The 14,881-nt window shown below is 33.5% G+C and overlaps 1 protein-coding gene across 1 annotated transcript; it reads left to right on the top strand.

The window, feature by feature from the left end:
- Positions 1 to 1,880: 1,880 nt before the first annotated feature.
- On the top strand, positions 1,881 to 14,881 carry si:ch73-173p19.2 (V-type proton ATPase 116 kDa subunit a 1). Its single transcript, XM_059535192.1, has 20 exons — positions 1,881 to 2,059; positions 2,560 to 2,638; positions 3,143 to 3,240; positions 3,407 to 3,535; positions 4,293 to 4,414; positions 4,526 to 4,652; positions 5,052 to 5,134; positions 5,826 to 5,919; positions 6,035 to 6,247; positions 6,379 to 6,529; positions 7,796 to 7,929; positions 8,061 to 8,221; positions 8,306 to 8,399; positions 8,866 to 8,984; positions 9,350 to 9,557; positions 9,660 to 9,767; positions 10,742 to 10,819; positions 11,816 to 11,933; positions 13,081 to 13,252; positions 13,599 to 14,881. Exons 1-20 carry the CDS (start codon positions 1,943 to 1,945, stop codon positions 13,684 to 13,686), a joined length of 2,493 nt encoding a protein of 830 aa, XP_059391175.1. The 5' UTR covers positions 1,881 to 1,942; the 3' UTR covers positions 13,687 to 14,881.

Here is a 14,881-nt window from a genome sequence, read left to right as displayed (position 1 = left end):
GTAAAATCATATTTTTTAAAATATATATATTCTTATTTTCTTAGTTATATTTTAGTCTTATAAATATTTATATATTATATATTAAATAATTTATATGAAGTAGAATATATACATTTAAATGTGTGTGTGTAACTTCTTAATGGACTGTTGTATAAGACGAGTAACTTATCACATTTGCACTCATGTGTTATTTCTTGTGTTGTAAATATGAGACAAAATTTCAAACGGGCATTTTGCCCCCATATCTTGAATTTTAGGGATATTCTCTAGGCTCCATCACACAGTAAGTTGTTGCCCTGCCTCATATTAGTCATCATGTATGAAATGGCAGATGATCCACACAGGTCTGGGGCGGGGCAAGTGCGTTAAATGCTAATAATTTTAACGTGTTATTTTTCTCCATAATTAATTAATCTAATTAACCCGTTAGAGTACCAGCCCTAATATATACATACATATAAATGGTATATGCTAAATGGTATAATACATTAATTCATTTATAATATAATAAGAATAACAACAAGTAATTTTTTTATTAGTTCTAGGTCAGAGTTGTGTTAACTCACCTATTTGTTTTTCCGCACTTAACAATAACATACAAAAAGGAAGATGAAGAATGGAATGTTTTTCATTCTTCCAACGAGTATGAAAGGCTCTGAAGCGTCCCTTCAGATGGATTAAAGTGGAGTCTTCTGTGCCTCTCTCTGAGATGGTCAGTCCTGAGCCATCAGCCATCATCCCTCTTCATTCCTCAGGCTTTGAGTCCATCTCGTTCAGCTCTACACTGGACAACATGTCCAAAACATCTTCGACCCTCTCTGAGGACAATACAGATGAGAGAGAAGGTGACTATAGCTGCAGCATGCGGGCCAATAGGAGACCCAGCCTGCATACTGTTAGTATTATGAAACAGGGTATGTGGGGCCAAGACAGCATTTCCAGCATCCCAGAGTATACTTTGCCAGGTGAAGTGCCTGTCAGTGTGCCATCAGTTATCCTGAGTGCTCAGAGTGGCACAGATGCTTCTCCTGTGGAGAACACTGCACCAGGTGAGACAGAATTTTAATTGAATCTGTGTTTAATTTAATTTAATTTTAATAAAATGTTATTATTATTTTATTTTAACAGCGCAAAGGGTGAAAATATAACTATATCCAAAAGTGATACAGAAGTAAAGTAAATTTAAATGTTTTTAATTTTAGTCTTTAAAAATAAAAAATTTCATTAAAATAAATAATTAAAAACAAATATGAAGATATAAGAAAAGAACAAATAAATCTCTCTTCATTTTAAGGACAGATATGTTTCTAATAGTTGCGTTTCCTTTTCTTTTTCCTCACTTTAGAGAAACAAACAAATAACGAGGAGAGAAGGTTCTTCAGCAGAGCGTGGATGGTTTACTTACAGCTGTGCTGCATACAGGAATCAGATTCAGTCAAGTCTGTCTCTCTGAACTCTGAATTGTACTGCACATACTGAGGACAGTGTAGATGTGAGAGGAGGGATGATAACTGGAGCATGCGAGTCGATAGGACAAGCTGCCTGGATATTCTCAGTATTTCAAGCCAAGCGTATGACAAAACTACAGTAGCAAGCAAAATGCCGAGGAATGTTTGCCAATAAATGTTTACAAATGAGACAAATGTTTCATTGTGATCATATGCTATAACAATTATATAAGGTTAAGGTTATTTACTTACTTGAAATGATCAAATTAAAGGAAATGCGTGCTGTGCTGCAGGGTTGTTAATCATAATTTGGTCTGGATGGCCCAGATGCACTAGCGGTGTCAATACTGATCCCGAGGCCACACGAGAATACTATTGATCTCACAGACAGACATTTAACAGATTGACTTACCAAAACCAGACAGTCGCTGCAGCTCAACCAGAAGTATGTGAGCTGTTTCTGTTCCTCCAAACTATCCAGAACAAACTCCAGAATGAGTTCTTTGTTTCGTAGTGAGGAGATGTGTCTCGTGCAGCTGTTTTTTCAAACCGAATCGGCTCACAATTGCATCAGTGAACTTGGACATCTTGGATTGGTTCAGTTTAAAGATGTGAGTAAGCTTTGTACTGCTTGAGTGATGTGTGTGTGTGTGTGTGTGTGTGTGTGTGACTCCATTCGGATGTTTATGTGGCCTGTGTTGTTGAACCAAATTACATTTTAGCTAAAAAACGTATTTGATTATCACTAGGCCATCATTTATTTTGACATTTGTCTGATTGTCAAGTAACCATACTGCATCCATTGATTTATAAAGATAGTCTAGTCTGCTTTTGGCAGCATGCACACTTTCTAGTGCATACAGTGCAAACTCGCTGCATCATTCTTCAGTTCATATTGATCGATCATTGACACAGAATTTGACTTCTCATCATCACTGAATCAATCAATTGCATAACACTGCAGAGCCAGAAAAAATGATTGTGATTACTGTATGTATGTAAATTAATAAGGGAGTCATTTAAGCAGCTAATAGGGCTTCAGTCACCTAAATTCTGCCCCGATGTGTTAGAATTTCTTTATGTATTAAACTTGTTTAAAATGATCTCACAGCTGAATCCTGGTGTAACAACCTTTCAGAGGCGATTTGTGAAAGAAGTGAAGAAATGTGAAGAAATGGAGAGAATTCTGAGTAAGTTTGTGTTTTATTATAAGATGCACTAAGAAAGAATTCCGACCTTATGAATAAACATTTCTGCTGTACATTTTTTAAGCCCTAATGGTGAGTTGCTTATATTTCAAAGATCCATATTTCATCCATTTTACATATTGAATCATTCATAATGCTGCAGAAGGGATCTAACAATAAAACTTTGATTACAGTTGACTCATACTCCTTATATTCATTTAAAGCATCTGTATGTAAGTTTTTACTTAGAAATTTCGATTTCAATGTCATTCTGATGGTTCTTATAACTTCTGTTTCTGGGAGAATATAAGCTTGGTCAACAAATGCATCTGTATCCACTGTAATTATGAAAGAGTTATGTTTACGACAGAAAATGTCACTCATTTAACTTTAGGGGGTTCCAAAGTCGCAAAAAATACACATACAGCTGCTTTAAAATTATATAATTAAATCATGCATAATTAAATCATGAGTCAGGCTGGTTTCTCTTGAAATGATATCATTTAGGGTATCTTGAGAAGGAGATGGTGAAATCTAACATTGTAATTGCTGCAACAAAGGAGAAGGAGATGGTGCCATGTGCCAGAGATGTTCTGGAGCTTGAGGTGAAAAACAGTAATTCCTCATTTTATTGTTAAACTATTTTTTTTGTCAGTTTTGGCCTTTACCAAATAAACACATGTTCTCTTACTCTGTACTAACAAAATTTGACACACAAAAATAAATTCAGAAAGTTATACTGTGACACAATGCTTGCCTTCAAACCTTTAGTCCACATTTGAGAAGTTGGAGCGGGAACTGCGAGAAATCAACCGTAACCATGCCACACTCAGACAGAACCTCATTGAGCTGATGGACATTGACTCTCTGCTGAGGATGACTGAATACTTCTTTGAAGAGGTCCAGGTCTTGAGATCAGTTTTAGTTTTTTATTTTTCATTTTATATTGATATTAGTATGCATTCATATTTTGAATAAGCTTTTTTATATATTTGCTCTTCATTTTAATTTTAGTTCATCTTTTTGTGTTTTTAATTTTTTTATATATTTTAATTGAAAGCTAATATAGAAATATTGTGTAATTTTATTGTTATTACAGTTTGAGTTTCAGTCATTTTTGTACTCCAACTTAACATGATTTATCTCAGTTACTTGCCAAGGTTTTTTATTTAAATATACAGTATATGTATTTTTTTTTTATCTTTTAGCTTTATTTATTTTTAGCTGTCTTAATTTGTTTTAGCTTTATTTCAATTAACAATTTTTTATAAGGTTTCGTTTTAGCTTATCTAATAGCTCTGTTAGACTTATTTATTTTAACTTTTTTTTCAACCAAACTAAATGTATTTGAAGGCCTTGATTTTGACTTAATATTTGAACATTTGCATGCTTAGTGAATATAATTTACGTGTTTGATCTTTTTAATCTTGATTTTCAGTGTGTCTCACCTCTACTCAATCTTCAACTCAACAGAACAATTAGAATTTGAAACCTTATTCTCAAACACTTGAAGTAAAGTTTACCCAAAAATAAAAATTCTGCCTCCTGTTTTTGTTGTTGCATGAAACAGAAAGGAGTTGTCCATACTCATTTCCATGCAGTGAAAGTGAATGTTTTCCGTGTACTTAAGCCAGTGTTATGACTGCTTGTGTACCAGGCCGAGTCGCTGCTGACCTACTCTGAGCCTCCCTCTGAAGACTCTGTGTCTATGACCGTCTCATCACACATAACCAGCCGCAGAAACAGCAACTCCAGCACCTCTGGAGCTCTACATCTTAGGTACTGTACATTTCAAATATCTTGTCCCACTGATATACAAAGGTTCCAGTTAAAACCTAAAAAGATAGCACCGTACTACTTATGACATACTGTGTGTGTACAAATTTGAAGCTTTATTGCAGGTGTTATCAAACAAGAAAGGTTTCCTGCTTTCGAAAAGGTTCTTTGGCGCCTTTTTCATGGAAATTTTGTCCTTCGGCATGCAGAGATTCAGGCCACCGAGGAATTCCAAGCGGTGGTGAGAATATATACTTATATTCCCATACTTCCTGTTTTTAAGTTTGATTTATTTTTGATGTTCTTTCACACTCAAAACATGAATTGTCAACACTTCTGCAACATATATGCACAGCTAACACCAACATTATAATTACTTTCAACATTATCCAGAATTTATAGGTCTCTTCATAAGTGTTTTTGAATATTTAAAGCTATCGATAGCTTGGGATCAGATTGTAAATACACATCACACATGCTGCTATATTACTTGTTTGAAACGGACATTAATCCATTTAATACATATATATATATATATATTTATATATTTTTTGTTTTGTTTTTTTATTTAGGACAGATGGTGAAAGTTGGGGTTATATTATCAGAAAATGTTTATTAAACATATGTTTCTTTTAAACAGAGGGGTGCTGTGAAGAAGGACGTGTTCATTATTTTTGTCCAGGGAGGTCGTGTGCGAGAAAAAATCAGAAAAGTCTGTGAAGGGTGAGAGAATCTGTGTATATACCATCAGTGGATTCATTCTCAAAAAATGTTGAGTTTCTCAAATTCAAAAATTCTGTTTTACTTTATTTAAGCATTTATTTTTAGGGTTGTAGCATCACTAATGGAATGATTATATCAATAAAAAATAATATGTATACTTTCTATATATCTTATTTATTTATTCTATATATTTAAAAAAAAATCAATGTAAAGACAAAGAAAAAATAACTAAAATTAAAAAATGTACTACATAAAAAAAACTTCTTGCTTGCATCTTTTTACTCTTAACTTACTTTTCAACAACATTTTCGATTTTTAAAATACATTTTTAATGTTGATAACACCAATGATGTACAGACTTTAATGAATGAATGAGTCAGACAACCATTCTTTTTAATAGTTTAATATGATTTCACATGATTATAATTTTTATATGATTTCATAAAGTGTAGGTTTATAGATTAATGTCTTTTATGTGGAGTCTCTTGTCTGTTTGACTATTTATGGCTACTTGGCTATATATTTTTCATGATATGTCACCATATTTTAAGAATGATATACAGTTCAACTTGGCCCAAACGATCTATCAAGTATGAAAATATTAATTTTATTTAATGGCCTTATTCACATTGGCTAGATTTGAATTCTAAATGAAATTTCTTCATCAACATTGTTTCTACAATCCTTAAAGATTTCGTGCCAGCTTGTACTCATGCCCCAAAACTCTGTATGAACGCAAGCAAATGAGCAACAGCGTAATGACACAAATGCAAGATCTTCGAATGGTGAGTCACGTTATTGATTATTTTCAATTGCAAGTGTCTTTTCAAGTGTGAGAGAATCAGTATTCATAAATAAATCTAGGAAACGGCTGTTTTTATGTCCAAATCTGTTGTGAAGATCCTGAGAAGAACTGAAGAATATCGTGCCGGTGTCTTGACGCGAGCAGCGAAGCACGTCCAGGAGTGGAGCAGTAAAGTGAAGAAGATGAAGGCCATCTACTACACCCTCAATCTCTGCAACATAGACATCACGCAGAAGCTGATCGTGGCAGAAATCTGGTGTCCTGTGTCAGATCTCGCTATAGTTCAAAACGCCCTCATTAAGGGATCTGTAAGTATGTTTATATGCTTCCTTAAATAAATATTCTTCAAACCATCACTAATACAGTATTTCAAAACCAAATATTTGCAAGTGGTTTTATGACCAGGTATTCCTCCTCCTGGTTTCTCTTTCTCTTTTAGGAGCAGAGCGGATCCAGTGTGACTCCAGTACTGAACCGAATCCAAACCCAGCAAACTCCACCGACCTTCAACAGAACTAACACATTTACTGAGGGATTCCAGACTATTATTGACGCCTATGGGGTCGGCACTTATCAGGAGATCAATCCAGGTATTTGACTCTAAAATTGAATTTTATTTAATTGCAAAATTTATATATATTAATAACATATTTGCATATATTTTATAATATATTAATATACTTAATGCATTATTTCATTGCAAATTTGTATATATGTATTTATGTATGTGTATGTATGTATATATATATATATATATATATATATATATATATATATATATATATATATATATACAGTACAGACCAAAAGTTTGGACACACCTTCTCATTCAAAGAGTTTTCTTTATTTTCATGGCTATGAAAATTGTAGATTCACACTGAAGGCATCAAAACTATGAAATGGTCTTCCAACAGTCTTGAAGGAGTTCCCCGAGAGATGCTTAGCACTTGTTGGACCTTTTGCCTTCTGTCTGCGGTCCAGCTCACCCCTAAACCATCTGGATTGGGTTCAGGTCCGGTGACTGTGGAGGCCAGGTCATCTGGCGCAGCACCCCATCACTCTCCTTCTTGGTCAAATAGCCCTTGATGCCTTCAGTGTGACTCTAGTCTCTCATAGTCATGAAAATAAAGAAAACTCTTTGAATGAGAAGGTGTGTCCAAACTTTTGGTCTGTACTGTATATGTATGTGTGTGTGTGTGTGTGTGTGTGTGTGTGAGACCCTGGACAACAAAACCTGTCTTAAGTGTTAAGTGTATACATCATATAATTAGCTAAATAAATAAGCTTTCCATTGATGTGTGGTTTATTAGGATCAGACAATATTTGGTCGAGATACAACTATTTGAAAATGTGGAATCTGATGGTGCAAAAAATGTAAATATTGAGAAAAGCCCCTTATAAGTTGTCCAAATGAAGTTCTTAGCAATGTACATTACTAATAAAAAATTCAGTTTTAATATATTTACAGTAGGAAGTTTACAAAATATCTTCATGGAACATGATCTTTACTTAATATCCTTATGATTTTTGGCATTAAAGAAAAATAAATAATTTTGACCCATACAATGTATTTTTGGCTACTGCTACGAATATACCCCAGCGACTTAAGAATGTTTTTGTGCTCCAGGGTCACCACATACATATATATGTGTTCCTGTAGCTCAATTGGTAGAGCATTGCGTTATCAAGGTTGGGGGTTTGATTCCCTGGGAACACATGATAAGTAAAAATTGATAGCCTGAATACACTCTAAGTCGCTTTGGATAAAAGCGTCTGCTAAATTCATAAATTTAATTTAATGTAAATTGAATATATGTGTGTGTATTATAATTGACTTGCTCCATTTATTTTCTCAGCTCCATGCACTATTGTAACCTTCCCTTTCCTGTTTGCGGTGATGTTTGGAGATTGTGGTCATGGACTGGTGATGACGCTGTTTGCAGTCTGGGTCATTTCACAGGCTGAATCTTTCAGAAAATGGAAAAATGAGGTATTGAATGGTGTTAAAAGTGCTCCGATCTTTTTTTTGCATAATCAGACAAATTTTTTACTCTGATTAGTGTCTTTTAGAGTCTTTTTACTTATTATTTTCACTAGTGATTATTGTCTTTCTCCTTCCAGGTCACAGATGTCTTGATCGGGGGACGTTATATTATTCTGCTCATGGGAATGTTCTCCATTTACACTGGTCTGATTTACAACGACTGCTTCTCCAAGTCCTTCAACATTTTCGGCTCTTCCTGGTGTGTTCGGCGCATGTTTCATCCTCATGGCCCTTGGCAGTACGTATTCTAGAGACCTGCAGACTTTAAAGTAGCTGCTTGCTCTTTTCCATTCTGATATGTATTTTTTTTTCTTTATCTCAGAAACGAAACGCTGCTAGAGTATAACCATCTTCAGCTGAACCCATTTGTGCCTGGAGTTTATTCTGGAGCCCCGTATGTGTTTGGAATTGACCCGGTCAGTGCCTGTAAAATCTTGTTGGTACAACATTATTTCTTTCCTTGATCAGTTTTAGTTTAGGCATACATTTAAGTTTAGCTTTTGTTGTTTTTCATACATCATGTGATCTTGGAATGTGATTTGAGAGTTTGAACAGGAGCTTGGTTGTCTTACTGTGTTTCATTCACTAGGTGTCAGGATTTATACTGTTCTGATGCTATGCATCAAGAAAAACAATTGTTCCTGAAGTTCAAGCCATGCAAGGGAATAGAGGAGTACTTTTAACAGCAAGTGAATATAATAATGATAATAAATAAATAATTAATATGTTTTCTATTTTAATATATTTATATGTAATTTATTCCTGTGGGGCAAAGCTGAATTCTCAACATCAGTATTCCAGTCTTCAGTGTCGCTGTTATTCCAAACTTCATAAATGTGTGGATTTGCACAATGAAGCACTGCTTTACATTTTTTGTTTCAGGTTTGGAATATTGCATCAAACAAGCTGTCCTTTCTCAACTCCTTCAAGATGAAGATGTCAGTCATACTGGGAGTCAGTCACATGCTCTTTGGAGTCACCCTGAGTTTGGTCAACTTTGTGTGGGTATTTGATCTCTTATAAATTTAAGGCAAAATATTTTTTTATTGTCAAATCCTAATGCAAACATTAATCCTCTTTTAAAGACATATAAGTTGTTATACTGAAATCTCATGACGTAATAATGTAGCTTTTGTCTATCTTGTCTAAAGTAGAAAAATTAGATGCTACTTGTATATAAATCTACACTGTAAAAAATGATATGATCGATCAATAAGTCATGGCAACATATGTTTTTCCTTTAGTTTAACCCATTAAAATAATGTAACCAATTTCAACAGCACTTTTTAATTTAGACAAGATTCAGCTTAACAGAAAATAATAATAATAATCAGTGACATTTTGCTTTTCTCGTTGCCTCATTCAGACATTTCCGAAAATTCCAGGCCATTTTCCTTCAGTTTGTTCCCCAGCTGATCTTCATGCTGTCTCTCTTTGGATACCTGATCTTCCTCATCCTCTATAAATGGTGCATCACTCTACGCTCTGAAACGGCTCCCAGCATTCTGCTGCTCTTCATCAACATGATGCTGTTTGATTACCAGTCTGAACATCTGCTTCTCTACGGAGGACAGGTTTGGATTCCCGCTCCTCTAGAAGCAGTTCTTTACTCCTGGCTTTTCATGGCTGAAGTACTCAGTGTTTCAGATCATGACCGATGCTGTAATGCTCTACAGAAAGGGCTTCAGATCTTCTTGGTTTTGACGGCGGTGCTCATGGTTCCTGTGCTGCTCCTGGTCAAACCCTTCCTCATCTACAGGACCCGCATGAAGACCAGACACCAGGTGGGTGAGCAGAGCAGAGCAACATTGTCCCAAGAACAGCAAAAACTTATTTCAACCAAGGTTAATAGAGCTAAATAAAACTAAAACTATACCAAACTTTCATCATTTAAAAAAATAAAAACTAAAAAAACTAAAATGTATTAATTTCAGTTAATTGTCAAGGCAGTATTTTTCATTTTCATTTGTTTTAACTTGATGTACTAAACTAACAAAAACTAAAACTGAAAAAATTGAACTAATAAAAATAACAACAACACACAACAAAATAACCACAACTAACTAAAATATATAATGAAATGAATATGAAAACAATGATAATAATGAATTAATAATGATTTTTATAATGAAAACAAAAATTATAAAAATAAAAACTCATTTGAAATATCAACAAAATTAAATGATGCACATTTTAAATGTAAATGAAATCCTTATATTTTAAAAAACTGTATATTATTATAAACACGTGGCTCTCTTTTTTAGTAAAATGTATAAAATGTTATGTTAGTTATATTATTAAAATAAATAAATTAAAAACAATATAAATGTAATTATACAATGTTTGTACAATGGTTGTTTAAATATTTAAATATATGCAGTTTGTGTAAAGTACTAGTAATTAAGTTCAGTAGTCGACAATATTTTCTTTGAACTTTAATATTGAATTTTAATATTTTATAACATTAAGCTGTACATATATATTTACATATAAGACTAGCATTTATGTTTATTAGTGATTTATTTATTTATTTTTAAATTATACATTTCAATACTGCAATTTTAGCATAAATGTTTTCTGTTGTTGGTTTTTTGTCATTTTCAAAGTGGCACCATCTTTTAAATGTGAATAGTGTGTGTGTGTGTGTGTGTATATATATATATATATATATATATATATACATAAATAATGTCTAATGTCTAAATATTCTAATAATATTTTCATATAAGTGATTGTGAATAATAAGGTCTTTACACAGGTGTTGGGGAACAATCTGAATGATCAGCATGGCAGAGAAACACGCTCGTCCTTCTCACATCATCAGAAGGATGAGATGGTAAGCTTTTGCTATATGGAAGGTCTTTAAATGTTGTTTAAAACCTACCGAACACCAGTGTTGGGGAAAGTTACTTTTAAAAGTAATGCCTTACAATATTGCGTTACTCCCTAAAAAAGTAACTAAATACGTTACTTAGTTACTTTTTATGGAAAGTAATGTGTTACATTACTTTTGCGTTACTTTCACGTTACTTTTTGAATATGAGCAGGGCTTGATTGTTTTTAATATAAGAAGTTCTATTTATAGCAAATGTAACAGCCCTTTCACACCAAAACGTGTGATGAATAAACCTCAGGCTGAAGGAAAAGTAAATTCACGTCTGTACAGTAGAACACAGGAGAAGAAGGTTCAACACTCTTCAGCAATAAAAAAAAAACAATGAAGCACAATTGTTAGTTTATTTTAAAGTCATTTTTTAATTATTAGTATGGTTGAACTGGATCATTAAAGGTCAGCTACAAAGACACTGTTAATAAAATGGGAATAGATACATTTGTGTTATTTAATATATTTAGTTATTGCAGGTTTGAGTCATATTCTGAGTTTGCATTTCACTGTTTTGATTAATTTTGATGAATACTAAATCTGTTTTGTTCTTTGTTTTTTTGTGAGTGGGATGAATTAATGCACATTCACATTTAGTCTAGAACTACAGTAACATCATGTTCACACAGTGCCTCCATACTTCCGATTTCTCCCAATATGGGAACAGGAGGCTTGTCAGTCAAAAAATGGGAATACAAAGTAACTGGCGTTTAATTTTTTGAAAAAGTAACTCAGATATTTTCTTGTAAATTAAAAAGTAATGCGTTACTTTACTAGTTACTTGAAAAAAGTAATCTGATTACGTAACTCGCGTTACTTGTAATGCATTTCCCCCAACACTGCCGAACACTGTTACTTTATCTCTTAAACACAACATATATGCTCAAATGTCTTAACTATGCTGTACAACCAAAGAGGAAAGCTAATGTCATCTGTTTTCTTCTTCAGGTAAGTATGGGAGACATCTTTGTGTATCAGGCCATCCACACAGTCGAGTTCTGCCTGGGCTGCATCTCCAACACGGCCTCGTATCTCCGGCTCTGGGCGCTCAGTCTGGCTCACGCAGGTTTGTCCTGTCGCAGTAGTGCACAGTAAAAAAAACAAACTGTACAATCAGTAGGCTTCTGTTGTATTATCTGTGTTCTTGTTGTTTTCCTTTGTGTCTGCGTGACTGATTGTATCAACAGTGAAATGATTTATGAGAAAATGAAGGAGTGCAGTTTATGAGGATACATACAAAGAACAAGAACACAGAACGTGGCTTACTTTTTTTTTTACCTTCCCTAATTTCCTGCATATTAACTTAATGGAATACATGACCAAGTGCTTTTCAGAATTTAGTTCTGAAAATACACTATTGGTCAAGTTTGTAATAATAAAATGAATTATTATTATTATATATATTGTTTTTAAAAGTAATCTGAAAGAAATGCTATGCATTCATTTGATACAGTAAATACAGTAATATTGTGAAATATTATTACAATTAAAAAAAACTTTTTGCCGTTTTCCATTTTAATATATAATTTCAAAAGCAGTCTATTCTGTCATTCTGAATGCTGATTTGGAGCTCAATAAATATTTATTATCATCATCAAATGTTGATGTTAAAGAGTGGCTTAATATTTTCGTTTAAACCGTGAAACATATCATTTAAAAAAAAGTACTTTAATTCAGTAAGGATGCATTAAATGTATCAAAAGTGACAATTATAATGTTAATGTCAAATAAATGCCTTTTTTTTTTTTACTTTCTATTCATCAAAGAATCCTGAAAAAAAGTTTCCACAAAAACATAAAATTAGCAAAAACTGTTTTCAGGATTATTAATAAGAAGAACCATTATTGATAATTGAACAGCAAATCAGCATATCAGAATGATGTTTAAAAAACCCTTTAATGAAGAGGTTATTAGTAGATTTATGTTTCAGTAAACATGCGGCAAAGGGAATAGATCACCTCAGATCAATAGATCAAATGTGTTTCAAAACACACTTGATTTTTTTTTTACTGTGCAACACAAAAATACATATTTACATAAAACTGTTTACATTTCATTATGCTCTTCTTCACACAACCCAAATACTGTTATTATAAGAATGACTTGAGAGTGAGTAAATAATGACAGAGTATTCATTTCTGGGTGAACTATCCCTTTAAAAAAGCAAACTGGCTGAGTGAAATGAGGTTAATTGAAGGCCATATGGTCTGCAGAGCTGTCGGAGGTGCTTTGGAGGATGGTTCTCCAGGTGGGCCTGAAGATTTCCTCTGGTATGGGTTCACTCATGCTGGTAGTGCTGTTTGCAGCATTCGCTGTTCTCACCGTGACTATTCTTCTGGTTATGGAGGGCCTGTCTGCCTTTATGCATGCTTTACGACTACACTGGTAAGAACAACACATAATTCACAAGCAACGAGTACGAGACTTCACTTTAACAAAGAGGTTATGACAGTTATCATGCATATAACAACCTTGCACTTGTAAGCTGCATGTTAGTTAAGGTATTTGACTTGTTCCTGACCTTTGACATGGGGCATGCTTGTCTGTCTATAAAATATACATATATCCTGCCCAAAGGTCTAGTGTCTTTGTACTTGAAGTGTGTCCAAATTTACTGTTACTACTAATCACAACAAATGTTTGAGTAAGTATGTTTAAATATGAGAAAAAATACATAGCACAAAGTGATATGAATGTAGGTAAAGTGACATTTTCATGTGTTTGTTTTCAGGGTTGAATTTCAGAACAAGTTTTACGAGGGATCCGGCTACAAGTTCACACCCTTGTCCTTTGACAGCCTGTTAAAAACACAGCAGTAATAGTTTTTATTCGTGCTATTCTTGTAGTTTTTATTGTAAATATATTTTTTGTGAATGTAACAAATGCATATTTCAAATCAGGAGTCTTCAACAGGGATCTCACTAGAATGGTGTAAAATGAAATTTGAAAATGTGCAAGATTTAGATGAGTTTGTTAGTTCATCAGAACAGATCTGGAGAAATGTATAGCGTTACAGTACATCACATTACAAAGGATCCTCTGCAGTGAATGGGTGCCGTCAGAATGAGAGTCCAAACAGCTGATAAAAACATCACAATAATCCACAAGTAATCCAGTCCATCAATTAGCATCTTAAGAAGTGAAAAGCCAACATTGCTCCTGGCTAAAATATTAAACATTTTGATGTGAGAGGACAAAAGGAGATTGGCTCTTTCACTGGAGGAAGCTTTATTATGGATTATGGACTGGTATTTTGGCCAGAAGCGACAGGTTAACATCAAAACACTTTAATGATGGATTTGTTTATTACAAACATGCATATTTGAATTTAACAGACATTAAATGTGTGGATAGACTCATGTGGATTACTGTGATTTTTAGACTCTCATTCTGACGGCACCCATTCACTGCAGAGAATCCATTTGTGAGGAAGTGATGTAATGCTACATTTCTCCAAATCTGTTCTGATGAAGAAACAAACTCTATTTCTGTTTACAGTATACAGTAATACTGTAACTTCAACATTAATGTAAATGTTTTTTTTTATTATTATAGAAAACATTTGTCAATATATAAATAAAAATTATAGATTGAAAAAAAGCCACAAAAAGACAACAATTGCAAAATGTAGCTTATATTAATGCTGTTGACCTAAAGTATAAAATAGTTTTAGACCACCCTAGTTAGCTGCAAAATAAACTGTACAAATGTGGAGCAGACTGAATGAGTTTACTTTGTAACATGCATCTAATACGACCGGTGTCATATAATCATTCACAAGAGGTGGATTCGTGAATTTATGTTAATAAACTACACTTGGTGTGTTAATTTTTTGTATACTTGCACATTACCTAAAGGATGTACAGAACTAACATTTTCTAAGACAGCATTCACTGGGTGAAATACTGATTTTGAGGTTGTAGGATCATGCACGTTGAAAATTGATGGCATTTTAAATAAACATGAATAAGATGCTACCATGTTCATGATTCACCATTGACTGGCTCCTGACTG

Source organism: Carassius carassius, chromosome 42 (assembly GCF_963082965.1).
Source record: "Carassius carassius chromosome 42, fCarCar2.1, whole genome shotgun sequence".
Taxonomy (NCBI): domain Eukaryota; kingdom Metazoa; phylum Chordata; class Actinopteri; order Cypriniformes; family Cyprinidae; genus Carassius; species Carassius carassius.
Note: the sequence above shows the minus strand (reverse complement) of the source record. Positions and strands in the feature narration are given on the sequence as shown.